The 17032-nt window shown below is 47.8% G+C and overlaps 1 protein-coding gene across 12 annotated transcripts in view; it reads right to left on the bottom strand.

Moving 5' to 3' along the window:
• Positions 1-17032, bottom strand: part of CtBP (C-terminal binding protein) — a 62782-nt gene that overhangs the window by 8258 nt on the left and 37492 nt on the right. For 3 of the 12 annotated variants that reach the window (XM_043019449.2, XM_043019453.2, XM_086538748.1), the window contains 3 exons: positions 1332-1388; positions 523-590; positions 73-359 (listed from right to left, as the gene is read on the bottom strand). In XM_043019449.2, the coding sequence (XP_042875383.1) occupies positions 73-333 (261 nt within the window). In that variant the 5' untranslated portion in view covers positions 334-359; positions 523-590; positions 1332-1388. Of the gene's footprint in view, positions 1-72; positions 360-522; positions 591-1331; positions 1389-9515; positions 9657-10928; positions 11129-13492; positions 13552-17032 lie in introns of those variants that run through there. The other 9 variants (XM_086538754.1, XM_043019452.2, XM_043019450.2 and 6 more) reach the window with 8 other exon arrangements.

Raw genomic sequence — 17032 nt, 5'->3', positions numbered from 1 at the left:
GGTTTATGTATATACGTGAATTACACATAATTCAAAATCAGAATCAAAACAAAGGCAGCCTTCTATCCGTACCTTCTCGTGAATTTCTGAGGTCGACTGGGCGTCACAGAAGGCTACCGTGGCCACATCCTTCAGGATGGGCATCTCGACGGCGCAGTCCCGCCCGTCAAGGAGGGCCACCAGTGGGCGGGCGTGCATGCCGGGCCCATTAGGTATGGGTGGCCGGATGTTGTCTAATCGCGGACGTTTATTGCTGGCTAGCATGGCTGCCGGCCCTGTTTGGGGGACTGGGAAGCTTCGCTCAGTCCCTACGAGTCCCGGGGGCTTGTCCATGCACTCCCGTGGCTAAAAACGACTCACTGGAAGGGCGAAATTACACGTTGAAACACAGGCGTTCAGGATACCACAGCCAGACTTTTTTCAAAGGAATATTCATTCAGCATTAGTTTCACCAATCAATGGTACTGTTAGGGAATTATTAACAAATGTGCGCCATTAAGAACCAAACCAGCTACAACCTACCGCAAGGATCTGGTACTACCACAATCAAGCCGCCGCGGCGAAAACTCTTGAAATTACCACCGCTTCACCTGGAAAGGACAATAAACAAAAAACGTGAATACAAAATTAGAATACAGAAGAAACAAGGGAAATGTAAACCGAATTGCATAACGTGACAAAAATACACACCCTTTATCTCATCTTATGTTCTAATACTTAAAGTCTAAGAAAAATAACAATAATAAAAATAAAAAATAAAAATAAACACTATTGAACTAATTTGAAGAACAAACAAACAAAAAATTTATCCGTACACATGAATATAACCGAATGTACACTTAATCCGGACCGTTCCGCTAATGCTAATAGTTGCCTAGGGAATTAAAATCACGAGCCCGTATCAATATTTGGCAACTGCAACAGTGTTAATTTACAACTACTCATTAGTGAACTTTGGCAAACATACTGAACACGGCCATAAAGCTCTAACTATCCACTCACGAGTAAATAAATAAATAAATAGACGGGGCAAATCAATAAACAAAATCAAATGATGGGAATAATAATGACGAAAGCGTGAACAAACAACGGTAAAAAACAATAAAACTAACTCTTGCTCTCACACAGCTCATATAATCACCAAAGAGAGACAAATATTCGCATCTGCCTGACAAATCAAATCCAGGTTACGCCCAATCACCTCTGAATAATAAAAAAAAAAAACTAAAGCAACAGGATAATGAAAACGTTTAAACAAACAAAAATAAATAAAATAAAGAGTTAGACCCTTCTAGAAGCACCCATTAATCTCACTCGCTCTCTCTCCTTACCTACAATAGGAGTGGTCAAGCGATGAACGAACGAGGATCATTATACAAGAAGACAACCTGTGGAAGAGAGAAAAAAAATATTAGCATACGATACGCCGATCATATATCAATCAAAACAACATATATATAATCACATAGGTGTGTCGATAGACAGATGGATAGATAGATAAAAGGTGTAGATTAACAACCCCTCAAACAACCTATTAAAAATAATAATGATAAAACAGGAGCAACAATGCAAATCGCAGACCGATAAACCGCCGAACAAAAGAACAATACAAAAATAAAAACAAAAGGTTGCGAACAGTAACTAATACAACAGATTACTCAATCAAAAATTCATGACAGACTAAAGACATCGTTAATGGGATTACACGAGGGGGGGGGGTAAAATGAATGAGATAACGAGTGTGATACTTAAGTAACTGAAGAGAAATTTGGAGATGAATGAACGAAGGATTGGTGGGGGAAGGGGGAAGGGGGAAGGGGGAAGGGGGAAGGGGGGAGGGGGAAGGGGGGGGAAGGAGAGGAATAGACGGAGAGGGGAAGGGAGGGGAAGGAAGGGATGGATGAAAGTAGGATGGAAGAAAGAAAGGAAAGAATGAATAAGGCAAAACATGAGAAGAGAAGCGGGAAAAAGGAGAGAAAAAGGGGAGGGGGGAGGGAGAAAGAAGGAAGGACAGGAGAGGAGAAAAAAAGAATCCCTGGAGCACACAACTCCCAAAACAAAACTTTTCTGTCAAAACTGATAGCGTCAAGTTTTCCGTCCAGCAACTTTTCCTATTAAAACTTCACTTCCTTCCCCCCCACACCCCCAACCGACCCTACCCCCCCTCCTTCTCCATCCCCTACTACTCTCTTCTCCCCCCACTCCTTCACCCCCTTCCCTCCCTCTCTCCCATAACCATCTCTTCCTTGCTTAAGTTTCAATCCGAATCATTATCATCATCATCATCAAAGTCTTTGCTTTCATTTTTCAGTGTCATTAGTTCGTATTACTTATTCTTTTGAGTTTACACAAACACACACACACACACACACACACACACACACACACACACACACACACACACACACACACACACACACACACACACACATTAGTCATGGCTCATTGAAAAGAATATGCTCTTAGATCTGCCATAGCTCATCCAATTTCCATCCACGCACACGCACATAGTGAGAGTGAGGGAGAGGGGGGAGGGAGAGGGGGGAGCGAGAGAGAGGGGGAGAGGGGGAGGAAGAGAGAGAGAGAGAGAGAGAGAGAGAGAGGGAGGAGAGGAAGAGGGAGGGGACAGAGGGTGGAGAGAGAGAAGAGAGGAGAGAGAGAGAGAGAAAGAGAGAGGAATTAATGAGAGAGGGAGGATTACATGTCCTGAAGAGAGACAATTAATGCCAGGGAGGATTAATGTCAAGAGAGACAATTAATGTCGTTTCCTTTCGTGGTCACATGGAAGGGGAGGAGGGGAGGAGGGGAGGAGGGGAGAAGGGGAAGGGGGGAGGGGGCGGTAAGGTGGCGTACGTGGGTGGAATACAACTTTGACTTCCACGCTGATACGGTACGGACGCCCGCAACAGATATTAATTCAAATCTGTGGCTCTGTGGTGCCTCGTGTTGGTATAAGTGTTTTATGGTTTTGTTTTTTATTTTTATTTATTTTTTTCCATCTAACTGCTTTCGGTAGGGCTATGGCTTTGGAAAATGTAAGGGGGAAGGGGAGGAGGCGAGGAGGAGGCGAGGAAGGAAGAGGGAGGGGATGAAAGGGAGAGGGAGAGGCGAGAAAGGGAAAGGGAAGGGGAAGGGGAAGGGGAGGTAGGAATGGGGGAGGGGGGGCTAGTGGAAGAATAAGGAAGAGAAGCGAGATAGGAGGTTGGGGTAGGAGCAAAGAGAACGTAAAAACAAAGATTGGAGCGTAGACGAAACCGGAAGGTGATGATAAAGAGCGAGATCAATAAAATGAGAAGAAATGAACTTGAAAAAGAAAAGGAGATAAATAAGGAGACAAAAAAATAAATAAATTAATAAAAATAAACATTAACACAAAGAAGAGAAAGTCCCACGTTGGCGCCAATGACACTTCCCTCCCCCTCCCCCCTTCTCTATACCCACCCCTCCCTCTCCCTTCCTTTCCAGCGACCTCAAAATGAAGGAAGAAAGCCTCCCCTCCTCTTCATCTTTATCTTCATTCTTTTTCTTTTTTCTTTCTTCATTCCTCCTCCCTCCTCTTCCACTTTACCTTCATCTTCATTTTCCTTCCTCCTTCCTTCCTTCCTTCCTTCCTTCCTTCCTTCCTTCCTTCCTTCCTTCCTTCCTTCCTCCTCCTCCTCTACTTCCACCTCCTCCCCCTATTCCTCTTCGCACACAGGTCAAGGTTCCTTCGGTGCCCCTAAGCCAGCCTCTCGTGCGCTCGTGACCTCCCCGTACCCCAAGCCGCACCGCAGCGATCGTACCCATGCCACTCTTCCCTCCTCTTGCTCCTCCATGCCCGTGCCTCCTTCTTGCTCATCCTCCTTCCTCGTGCCCCCCCCCCTCCCTCCCATCGTACCCAATCGGATACCTACCCGTTCTTTCCTCCCCCTTTACTCTCCGCGTGACCGCTACGATGCATACCTATTGTTGATGCCTTTCCTCCCTCGTTCCCTCCCCTTCCTTCTCCTCCTTCTCATTTCCTTTCGTCCCAAATTCATCCACCCCCCTCCCCTTTCTCCGCTTCTCTATTCCACACTCTACCCCCTCCCTCCTCCATCTCCTTTCTCTCTCTCTCTCCACTCCCTCTTTTCCTTCCTTTTCTCCATCTCTCCTCGCTTTTCTCTCCTCCCCCCTTCACCTTGCCCTTCTTCCCCCTCCACCCTTTTCTCTCCCTTTCTCTCTTCCCCCCTGTCCCTCCCTCCCTCCTCTCCTTTCTCCCTCTCTTTCCCTCTTCCTCTCTCACTCCCTCTTTCTCCTTCTTTTCCTCCCTCCCTCCCTCTTCCTCCGTCCCTCCCTCCCTCCCTCCTCCTCCTTCCCTCCCGCCACACACCACAACTTTTCCCTGAGAACCCAACTCATTCCAACAAACTTTTGTCTTTAAAACTTTGGTCCGACTATCACCACACACGTGACCGTGCGAGCGGCGGCGGCGGCGGCGGCGGTGGTGACTGTGCCGGCATTTCGTGGGGACTGACTGTGCGTGTGATGAACGGACTGGTTGGACTGATTAGCCCGATAGTCAGTCAATAAGTCGGTCATCACGAAATCGCTGAATTCAACCTAATTTGCATAGTTACGTTTACTATTACTTAAGGGTATAGAAGCTTTGTTCATTTGTAGTAAACTTATTTTTCTCTTATTTTGAGATGTTTCATTACGTAACGGTCAACGGTGTATCTCTACAAGCGGATAGATTTATCGGATAGTAATTTGTGTGTGTGTGTGTGTGTGTGTGTGTGTGTGTGTGTGTGTGTGTGTGTGTGTGTGTGTGTGTGTGTGTGTGTGTGTGTGTGTGTGTGTGTGTGTGTGTGTGTGTGTGTGTGTGTGTGTGTGTGTGTGTGTGTGTGTGTGTGTGTGTATGTGTATGTATGTGTATGTAAGTGTATGTATGTATGTATGTATGTATGTATGTTTATGTATCTGCGTATGTATATGTATGTATGTATGTATGTATGTTTGTATGTATGCGTGTATGTATGTATGTATGTATGTATGTATGTGTGTATGTTTGTATGTATGTATATATGTATGTATGTGTGTATGTTTGTATGTATGTGTGTTTATGTATGTGTGTTTATGTATGTGTATGTATGTGTATGTGTGTGTATGTGTATGTATGTGTATGTGTACGTATGTATGTATGCGTGTGCGTAAGTGCGCGCGAGTGTGCATTTGACTTTCAACACAGAAAAAAACATGTCAGGGGCTTGTCGGTGGCGCCTTCAGAAAGGGTCCTAACTCTCCTTGATGTGGTTAATGACAGATCAAAAGTTGCGCGCAAGTATGCAAACAAACACTCGACCAAAAAGACATACGCGATGACGCAATGGGATGAAGGGAGCGGAGAGGAAGAGAAGAGAGAGGTGGGAAGATAGATAGGGAGGGAGGGAGGGAGGGAGGGAGGGAAGAAGGGAAGTAAAGGAGATAAGGTGAAGGGGAAGATAAGGTAAGGGGAGGAGAGGGGGAGGAAGGTCAAGGTAGGGGAAAGGGAGGGAAGGGGAAAGGAGGGAGGAGGAGAGGGGGAGGGGAGGGGAGAGGGGGGGAGGGGAGGGGAGAGGGGAGGGAGGGGAGGAGAGGGGGAGGGAGGGAGGGAAGGGAGGGAGAGGAGGGAGGGGAGGGGAGGAGGAGGGAGGGAGGGAGGAGGGGAGGGGGAGGAGGGAGGGAGGGAGGGAGGGGGAGAGGGAGGAGGGAGGAGGGGAGAGGGGAGGAGAGAGAGAGAGAGGAGAGAGAGAGGAGAGAGAGAGAGAGAGAGAGAGAGAGAGAGAGAGAGAGAGAGAGAGAGAGAGAGAGAGAGAGAGAGAGAGAGAGAGAGAGAGAGAGAGGAACGACACAACAAAAACTAAGAACGAGAAAGTACACACCAAACAAAAGAAAAAAAGAAAGCGAGTGACAACCAAAACTACACAACGACAACACAAACGAGTTACTAAACAATGAGCGACAAGACAGTACGACCACTCTTAAACAAACAAACACACACACACAACATGAAACAACCCAACAGCTAGCGCAATCATCTTAAAGGGTGACACAGTAAAATGACCCAGATAAAAGGGGTTAAGGGTTGGCGGAAGGGGTATAGCAACCTGGGGTGTAGGGGTATAGTAGACGGGGGGGGGGTAGAGCATTTAATTAATGGACTGCTTTTTATTGATCTAAAACATAATACTGATAGGCCTATGTTTTTTTTTTCTTTCGAAACTTGCGTAAGTGGCTCTAAAAAGATAGGGATGGGGATGGGGAGAGGGTGCGAGGGAGGAAGAGGAAGAGGATTTTAGGGTTGGAGAAGTAAGAAGAGGAAGGGGTGTGATGTGAAAAGAGAAAAGGTAAGTAAGGATAAGGATAAGGATAAGGATAAGACTATGGGAAGGGAGAAAAACTACAAGAGGGTGGGGTGGGGAGGGGGGGAGACCCTAACAAACGTCGCGAGCGTAAAAGTTGATGCTACAAAGTCGCTAACTTTATTAATCTTTCGCTAACTTCTTTCCACGTACAGACAAACTCCTCAAATAACTCGGGAGAGGGAGAGGGAGAGGGAGAGGGAGGTTAGGAGGGAGAGATGGAGAGATGGAGAGAGGGAGAGAGAAAGAAAGGGAGATAGGGAGAGGGAGGGGGTGAGGGAGGTTAGGAGGGAGATAGAAAGAAAGGGAGATAGGGAGAGGGAGGGGGAAGGGAGAGAGTGGGAGAGGGAGAGGAGAGAGGGGGGAGAGAGAGAGAGGAAAGTGAAATGGAATGAACAACAAAGAACAAAAGACACTCCCACCACGTAGCTAACAGATGATAAAAAAAAACCTGCACTCAAAACACTAAGCAGATGAGGTCGTGAGCAGAGATTTCGCAATGCACGCATGATTCCGGTGCCTTTGAGGGCGTTCGAATGAGTCAGTGACTTGGTGGTTGAATAGATGTGTGTATTTGGGTGGCCGAGTGAGCGAGTGATTGTGAGAATGAATGCGTGCGTGCGTGCGTGTGTGTGTGTGTGTGTGTGTGTGTGTGTGTGTGTGTGTGTGTGTGTGTGTGTGTGTGTGTGTGTGTGTGTGTGTGTGTGTGTGGTGTGGTGTGGTGTGGTGTGGTGTGGTGTGGTGTGGTGTGTTGTGGTGTGGTGTGGTGTGGTGTGTGTGCGCGAGCGCGCATGTCTGTATGCACGTTCTATGCGCGTGTCCGCGTGCGAGCGCGGAGGGGGAGTCGATGGGAGACTCTGTGAAAAGAGAGTCAGAAAGAGAGAGATAATTATGATATAGCGAAAGAACAGACCGGCAAGATAGAGGGAGAGAAAGGAAGAGAATAAAAACAAAGCAGTGCGTGCACTTTCCACTTGCAATCGGAATGTTGGAATGAAGAAGAAGAAGAGGTGTAGAGGAAGAGGAAGATAAAGAGGAAGAAGAGGAACAGGAGAATAAGGATGAAGAAGGGGGAGGAGGAGGCGGACGACTAGGAGAAGCGGAATGGGAGGGGGTGGTAAGAGGAGGGGAGGGGAGGGGAAAAAATAGAAAAGTAAACAACGAAGGAGTGGACCGAACAACTGGCGCAGCAGTAAATAATTCCCGGAAAAAGTGCGGGCGTCTCCAAGACAAGGGGGGGGGGAGACGGAGTGGAGTAAGGGAGGGAGAAGGGGAGAGGAGGGGGAGGGGGAGAGGGGCAAGGGAGGTAGAGGAGTTGGAGGGGAAGAGGAGTGGAAGGGGAAGGGGAAGGGGAAGGGGAGGGGGAGAGGGAGATGGAGAGGAGTGGAAGGGGAGGGAGAGAGGAAAGAGGAGAGAAAGGAATAGGAGGGGAGAGGAAGGGGTGCAGAGAAGAAATGGACGAGAAAGAGTGGATGAGTGGAGAAGGAAGGAAGAAGGTGAAGGATTAGTAAGGGAGGGGTGATGAGAGAGTGAGGAGAAGATGGGGAAAAGGGTGGAGGAGAGAAAGAGGGGGAGATAAGGGAAAGGGGAAGGGACGGGTAGGCAAGCAACACCGACAGACACAGACATACTGGCAACCCAAAGGCACGCACACAGACGAATCTAGACCTAGACACGAACTGACAAACAGACACACATATTCTGACGTCAATCCAGTCTCTCTGGAGAATATAAAAAGCAAATCTGACAATGACAGAGAGAGAGAGAAAGAGAGAGAGAGAGAGAGAGAGAGAGAGAGAGAGAGAGAGAGAGAGAGAGAGAGAGAGAGAGAGAGAGAGAGAGAGAGAGAGAGAGAGAGAGAAAGCATAGAAGACACAAGGTCACAACACAGAAGTCAAAAGACAGCCGTCCTCCCTAAGCTCGCATCAAAAAACACACGCACACACGCACGCACACCGCTAGCCGGCACTGCTGTAAGTGCCTGTAACAACAGCGCGACTGTGCGTGTGCGTGCGTGCGTCTGTGTCAAGGTCATTGTCCCAAACACACTCAGGAAAAAAAAATGCTTTCCCCTCTCACTCACCCTAACCCTTTCCATTACGACAGAAGAAGCTCCCCACTGTTGATAACGATAATAAAGTTACAATGATCTGCGCGTAACTCCCTTTCCACCATCAGCATTAGGTTCTTCCCCTCCCTCCCTCCCTCCCGTCTCCACCCCCCTCCCTTTTCCCTCGCCCCATCCCCCCCCACCACACCGTCTCTTACGTCATCAGCCCTCGCCCGATTTGTGACTCGCCAGGATGACGACTGAGGAATTTTACTCCTCCCTGTCTCCCGCTATTTCTTTCCCGCTTGTGTGTGTCCCCGTTCCTCTGTCTCAGGCTGTATACAGGAGGCATTTCCGCGGCTTAGTTCTTATAGCCTATCTGTCGTTTATTTACTTCACTGTCTGTCTGTCTGTGTCTGTGTCTGTGTCTGTCTGTCTAAGTCCCATTAGGTCCATTTTTTCTGTTGACGTTCTGTCTTTGTTCCTGATAACTCTGGGATTCCTCGTGAAAGGATATCCTTGTTTTTACATAAAAAGTGAGATTGCATGCACTGGGAGGGTCCGGGAGACGGGGCGGTAGAGAGGGGTGAGCAGGGAAGGGGAAGGGGGGAGGGGAGAGGGAGTAGTGGGAAGGGGAAGCAGTACCGGGGGTTTGCATTAACAATCAATTATCGTTTTTAGTTCCAGATAAAAACAGAGATACCACGGATATATCACCATCGCCCTTTCCTTCCAGAAGATAAGACATATATCAACAATGCTGTTGAATGAAAACCATACGTTGCCACAGCAACGAACCTACCAAAAGGAAAAGCTGGCCGTCGCTAAACACACCAGGTAGCACCACTACCGCCGCAATCACAGCGCAATGACCATCACAGCACAACAACACCACCTACGCGTGCTCAGCCAAACGCGAGTGTCTATACACGGGATTGCGAGGAGGAGCAAGTGTCGCACAGAAAAAAAAAACACGTGGTCAGCGATTTAGCATTGGTTTGGACGACCCCTGGTGCTGACTCACTCTCTTACACACACGTCCACATACACCCACACACACGCACACACATAAGTTCACCCTTCCACGCCTCACAACCACTTACTCAGACTGTCTACTCCTGCTTTACGATGAGGAAGGCGCTGACTCGTGCTAGTAACAAACAGCCTCAGAAGAGCCTACGTCATGAGTCTTCCGAGCTTCGTAAGGGAACCTCGGATCTGCTGAGCTAGAAGAAGTTCGAACCTTCCGTGAAAGAAAAGTGGAGCCAAAGGTGATTTTTATTTCTTTATCTTTCCTTGTTCTTCGTTGTCCTATCTCGCTGTCTTTACTATAGCCACTTTAGTATTTATTTCTACCTGTGGCATTATCACTGCCAACACCTAATCCCTCTTTAATATCTCTAATCCCAGCAACATCCGGGGCTGCCTCTGACTCTGGGCTGACAGGCTAGGCTGACTGGCCATCGCCGGACCCCAGACGTCGAATGCTGACTCACGGCGTACTGTGCATTCCGCTAGACGCTCGCTCCCCCTTCACTCCCTCCCTCCCTCCCTCCCTTGTCTACCTCCCTTTCCCTCCCCTTGTGTCACCGCAACCACGTGACAACATCAGGTGGGAGAGTCCCCCTCCCCCTCCCCCTCCCGTCAATCCATTCCTATTGCGAAAATTGGAGGGAGACTTTTCCATGCTTTCATTTCCTTCTGCAACGTCTCTCGCACCACGATTCACCACGCTTATGCGGCCCTCTTACGCATCTCTCCCACCGCTACGAAGTCAACTAAAAGCGTCAGTAGCAATGCAGTGTGGCGTTGCAAGGCGTCGAAAGGCGTAAACGAGAAAAATTTCCCGCGCTCACTTCCGCGTAAGAGGAAGAAAAACAAACTACAAAAAAGTCCTAGAAGACTTCCTCGTTGCGAATGTAGCGGCGTCGGGGCAGCGTGCAACAGCAACGGCAGCGGTGTGTATCTCGCAACAAGTAGGTAGTTTCTACTCGAAAACAATACATTACGACAGATGACTTTTCTGGTTTAACAATGGGCCGCGTACAGCATGTAGGAGAGAGAAAGGCAGGCCGCAGCGCGAGCACTAAGTTAGCACAACTCCCTTTACATAACTCGCTGTTCATAACATACACTGGAGACGAGGGTACTCAGCGACCACGATGACACGTGGGAGGGGTAATATTGCCTTTGCATCCCGGAGACCTTGCCATCATGAACCCGCGAGAGGTACCGACCCCGCGCCAAACACCTACCCCTCTCCGCCTCCCTCTCCCTCTCCCTCTCCCTCTCCCTCTCTCCAGCTTTTAAAGCAGAAACAACTTTGCGGGTTTCGTGTCGTCATGAAACGGCAACGCAGAGGGGCAGCGGCGTGCACAACGATGCCTGGTGAAAGAGGAATGTACAGACGACCCAACAACCAAATGCCACGAACATCCAGACATTCCGAACGAGTCTTCAACTGCCAAGACACAGAGGAACATTTCGAAAAGAAAACACACGGGGCAGACACACACAGCACCGAACATCTCCTGACCACGGTCGCAGCAGAGGACAAGAGGAAAAGCAGTGGCTGCGGAAACGGTGGCGGTGGCGGCGGTGGCGGCGGCGGCGGCGATGTTGGCCACGTGATCAGTGACATCCGCCGTCTGACCTTGCCCGTCAAGGATCCGTAAACACACACACGTCTTCAACACACAGACGAGCGCCACGAGATAGATTGCCGCCGCATTCCCCACCAACTATTACATATCGATCAAAGACACAACTGCTGTGGATGGAGAGGAGGAGGAGGAGGAGGAAGAGGAAGGAAGGAGGAGATGGTTGTGGAAAAGAAGAAGAAAAAGACGAGGAAGAACAAGAAATGGCTGTTGTGTGGTTGGGGAGAATGGGTAGAAGAGAGGGTTTAGGGCAGGAAGGGAGGAAGGGTCAGCTTATACACTAGTTAGAGAGAAATGGCGACCTGACGCAACCCCCTCCCCCCACCCACCCCCACCCCCTCCCAACAAAGTTTAAGCTTAATGACGTAAACTGCGGAGCCACCTGATAACACACCACATACTCTCCCTACCTACCCCCTTCTCTATTTTATTTTCATTTTCATTCTCTCTCTCTCTCTCTCTCTCTCTCTCTCTCTCTCTCTCTCTCTCTCTCTCTCTCTCTCTCTCTCTCTCTCTCTCTCTCTCTCTCTCTAACACCGCTCTAAATTATTCAGACACGCAACCCGTCTGCCGCAGATCCTCCCTCCAAATAAACGCAATGGAATTTCTTCGGGTACATAAGTCAATCACAAGATATGCTGATAACTACGGTCTTAAAAACCTTAGCGACAAATTCTTTTCGTTCATAGAGACCCTTTAAACCCTTACATACTTGTCCAACTCGCTTATTAAGAACAAAAGGCTTAACTGCCGTCCACCTGGCTGCAACACTACCCAATCCACGCTAACAAGGCGATTTTAACCGATAGTAAAAGAACTACCGACTTGGTGGCAACACTAAGGTCTTCTTTCACACATACGCAACCCGGTCTTGCCACAACGCACCTCATTATCCACATTTCTCTATCCTTTCTTCCTTTAAGCCTAACCGACCATCCGCACGACAGCCACACCGACGCAAAAGTACCCCGCGACTGGAGGGGAAATCAAAAGCCTCCGATAAACCGCTTACAAAGAGACGAGGAAATAAATAATATGCCTTGGAAAATGTCGCGAGTCGCCATCCCCAGCCGGTGTCAGATAGGCGTAAGCAACCCCGCCATGCATGACGAGCCAACAGAACGCTCAGGTTTTACTTTCGTTACAAGCTGCCACTCATCCAAGCCTTAAACCACATTACCTACCCCCCACCCCTTCCCCTCCCTCTCTCTCTCCTTTCTACCACCCTTCTCCTCTTCCTACTCCTTCTCCCCCCTCCCCTCCCCCCTTTCGCCCCCTTTTACACCCCTCCCCCCCCCTTCCCTTTCTCTCTATCTCTCGGATATTACCACACTGTGAACCACCACTCCCTAGATGTGCGTGACATCAACACCAACCACTACATGCGCTTCACATTTACCGATCAGTTTTCTTTTCAGGTTAATTCAAACACTGCGTTTGACGCAAAACAAAAGATTAATATACGTAAATGAATACATTAGCTCTTCCTTTCCTCTCTCTCTGAACGTGAACAGCAATTAACCCGTTTATTCATACCGGAACGGTTTATTCAACTTCTCCCTTATAATCCTTTCATTTTCTTCAACTTGAAATCATAAATCACATATCAACAGAAACGCGGGTTGTCAAAGCTCACGGATATGGAAATCGTAAACGTTCAATGCAGCTATCCCATTCAGTTTAAATGAAATGCTCTTTCATACCGTGCTCATTTCTTGGTCACTTTCAAATGTCCCCTGTCTTGCCCCAACACTTCTGGATTTGCACTTTCTCTCTTTTCTAATTCACACAAGGGCGTAAGCTTTCCCTTTTATGGGTAGTTCACCAATTCCATTCGTCACGGAGCACAATATTCTCAAAGGAAAAAACATGTGTTCAAGCAATAACAGCACAGAACAACTGTTCACGTCCAAGCATAGAATCTCCAGCGGCAGTAGGGATGAATGGAGTCTCCATTTGTAGTAAATACCAAGAGAATAATTTAGTAAGTCATAATTCACTTTTCGGGTAAACACCACGGCTTCATCCCTTGTTCAGTCAACAACACAAATTCATGAATCATTTCACCATTTTCAAGTCTTGTTATCACACACGTATTATATTCACTCACATTTATGTATCACCGCCACCCTTAATTAACTTAAGATACACACATGATATTAAATATTACTCAATATAATCCACTTTTTTTATGGTTAATAACAACAACAAAAATTAACGGAACCGTAAGGAATCCATAAGCCGCATATATATATATATCTGTATATCATAAATAAACATCACTTTAAGAAGAGAACAAAAAAAAAAAATAAAACAAAGAAAACACCAGAAAAAAGAGAACGAGAAAGAGATATTTAAAAAAAAAATAAACAAGAAAGATAAAGAGCAAAAAGGTAATGGCTACGAGCACGACACAACACACACAAACACCTACACAATGCTACCATAAGACTGAACGGCGAAGTCTGTCTAACCAACTCACCAAGCAAACGAACAACAGACGTACGAACTCACACGTGCGGGGTACGTCACCCGCTGCCGATTTTTACTTCTGGGTTTTCCTTTTTTTACGGGGGTTCAAGGGGGGTTTTGGGTGTGCTTTTGTACGCTAGGGGGTTCAGGAGGGTTGTCTCGAGGATCCTGCAGCGAGAAATAAAGGGAAACAGGTCGGAATGCGTGGAATTGAATTAATCGGTGTTCTCGCGACAACACTAACGCCAAGAAATCGACTAACCGGTCACTCAGCCGCCTTGCTTTGCCCGGGTAGAGAGAGAGAGAGAGAGAGAGAGAGAGAGAGAGAGAGAGAGAGAGAGAGAGAGAGAGAGAGAGAGAGAGAGAGAGAGAGAGAGAGAGAGAGAGAGAGAGAGAGAGAGAGAGAGAGAGAGAGAGAGAGAGAGAGAGAGAGAGAGAGAGAGAGGAGAGAGAGAGGAGAGAGAGAGAGAGAGGGGGGGGGTAAATAAATAGATAGATAGATAGAGAGAGAGAAAGAGAGAGAGGGAGAGAGAGAGAGAGAGAGAGAGAGAGAGAGAGAGAGGGGAGAGAGAGAGAGAGAGAGAGAGAGAGAGAGAGAGAGAGAGAGAGAGAGAGAGAGAGAGAGAGAGAGAGAGAGAGAGAGAGAGAGAGAATAGAAACCAGACCTTGTAACCTCTGTTTCGCTCAGGACTCTCCTACTACAGTGATCTTTCTGCCTAGTCCGCCTCTGTACCCGATTCGTCCTACGGCCAGAGTTCGCGTAGGAACCCGCTCCTAATCGGTACAAACGGACGATGGGGGTTTTGGCGAAGTGGAAACTGTATAATAGCAGGTTCCGGTGTGGGTTCGCTCTAGCGGGGTTCGTGAGTAAGAGCGTTGGGGGGGAACGTGGGAATTTGGCCCTTATGGCACCCACCTGTAAGGAACAACCTCTTTATTCGGTGTGTGGGGGGGAGGGGGAGAGGGGGACATTAGTGTAGCATCAATCGATAATATTACCACCATCTTGCGACGCCTTGTCGGCTCACTTGATGAGGAATCCATAGCAACGCGGGAATGAAAATCATGTCATCCAGGCAGAATCAGAAAGAAGCAAAGAGAAAAAAAAAACAAATGTAAAGACCTCGTTATAACAGACTTGGGAGGTTGATGCCGACCGCCATCGACTCTCAACCTTTGTTCGAAAGATGGCAGGTTCACTGCCCTCTTTTCAGCCCCTATGCAAAAGCTGAAGAGGCGTATGTGGGGGTCTTCCAACATCCATTTTCCTCCCCCCACTCCCCCCTTTCTGTATGCATGTTAAAGAGCAAACATGTGCCCACCTCTGAGTCAGTAAAACTCGGTGACGTTGCGCAAAAATTTCTTCGTGTTGCTCGCTAGCTCTCCGGGCCACGATGTCGGCTGCCGGAGCTTACTCTTGCCACAACCGATATTAAACCATTTTTCTTAAATTCGTTATCGGGCCGAATCGAGAGCTGTCGAATTTATTTGGTATTCCTAATGTTACTGCCAATGAGTCTGCGGAACTTCCAGAACTTTCCGTCAAGTAATAAGAAAGTTTTGGAAAGTGAGTGCATAATATCGCCACTTGACGTCCCGGCCGCGTGGATGAGCCCAGGAAATGACAAATGGCGACAATTATAACCTTTATTCTATTGATATTTATGCCACCACACGCTAGTAGAACTTCTCGAGTGTTCTCACTCACCTTATTAACATACTCTTTGTTTTACGTTTAATGGCACTTCATAAATGAGAAAGCTGTTGATTGGACGGGGCTTCGAGAATGCAGCTGGGATTTTTCTGCATGTCGAGTCAGTCCATTGAACCAAGTGTATTCGCCCTAATGTCGACGCCTGGGACAGTCGACAGATGCTCACTGGGAGCCAAGGCTATCTTGCCATACATTAACGACGATCTTCATGAGAAAGAGCTTCCGAGAGACATAACTTCTCGAACTTTCTTCCCGAGACCTTCGACAGCAGTAAGCTTGGTCCAGCTTGGCTAACGCCCCTCATCAACAGTGTATGAAAAGAAATAACAATGTAATACGCCCCATCATACTAATGTAACACACCCTTTAGAAAGAAAACAAGAATACGTGCTTTTGTCACCGCCGACTATAATAACAAAATTGAAAAACGCGCGCGAGTTAGAGCGACGCCGAAATATGCATTCCTCACTCTAAACAATATATTCCCGCCACTGATCTCCCTCCTCCTACCTAACCTCTCTACCCCCGCGGCCTCCAGCCACTGGCGCGAGGCAAGAGGGCAGGGGAGGGGCACAGGGCAGACGGGCAGGGGGCAAGGGGTATTGGGGCGAGGGTAGGGGAGGAGAGTGAGGCGGGTTGAGGCAGAGGGTGAGCATCATGGACAGGTTGTAGTGTACTCTGCCCTCTTACTTGCCCTAGCCTCGTCCCTGGCTGGCGTCCTCCAATGCCCTCCCGGCTGGCGTCCATACCCCTTCCTGCCCCCTGGCCCCATGCCCCAGCACCCTCTCCCCTTCCCCCCCAGTCTCATCAGTCTGACTCACAGTATCCAGAAAAAATAATTTTCTCTCGCTGTCTGTCTGTCTCTATCTCTGTCTCTCTCGTGAGGGTGGGGGGTGGGGGTTATTGGCCTTGGTATAACAGCCATTCTTTCTGTTACGATCGTCTTGCTCAATGCATTGTCGTTACGGAAATTGTAACTGACTTTTTAATCCGGAGGAACAATAGCACTTTAACCCTTTTCACTTACTCAAAGACATACTTTTTTGGCATACCATCGAAATAAAGGTCAGTTAACGTCACTTACCTAATGAAAGAAATAATTAAACGGCGTTTGGATTTTTCCACGGTCAAAAAGGTTATAAAAAGTAAACAACTCCGAAGCTAATTGGCAACTGTCATTACCTTCTTTGTTTTCCTCAAAATTCGAACCCTTTCAAAAGTAAGTCAGACAACGGAGACTCATCCGTTGAATATTTAACTTTTATTAAAACATAAACCAAGATATTGAGATAAATCATCGCAATGACTTTAAAGCAAAATAAGATATTAGAGCGCACGCGTACACGCACAGACACACACACTTGCGAATACATACATAAATGCATACATAAAACACACAGACACACGAGCGTCAGTCAGCCCAACACAGTTCAACCGAGGGCGAGAGATATAGCTATGACGCCACCTTGACTCCGGCGGCCGCGAGTACCCTAGACTTTCCGGGGTTAGATAATGGCATCGCCGTTGTCGATAAGGCTCAAAGTCGCGCGCGACGCTTTACCGGATCGAGTTTGGTGGTGGATGGTGGAGGTCTTCTCTGGTCAGTCCTTACCACTCCTCTCTCTCTCTCTCTCTCTCTCTCTCTCTCTCTCTCTCTCTCTCTCTCTCTCTCTCTCTCTCTCTCTCTCTCTCTCTCTCTCTCTCTCTCATAGATATATATATATATTTATACATATATCTATATATATATATATAATACATACATACATACATA

This window comes from Penaeus japonicus, unplaced genomic scaffold (genome assembly GCF_977035675.1).
Source record: "Penaeus japonicus unplaced genomic scaffold, GWHDUDI00000001_assembly GWHDUDI00000007, whole genome shotgun sequence".
Classification (NCBI taxonomy): Eukaryota; Metazoa; Arthropoda; class Malacostraca; order Decapoda; family Penaeidae; genus Penaeus; species Penaeus japonicus.
Note: the sequence above shows the minus strand (reverse complement) of the source record. Positions and strands in the feature narration are given on the sequence as shown.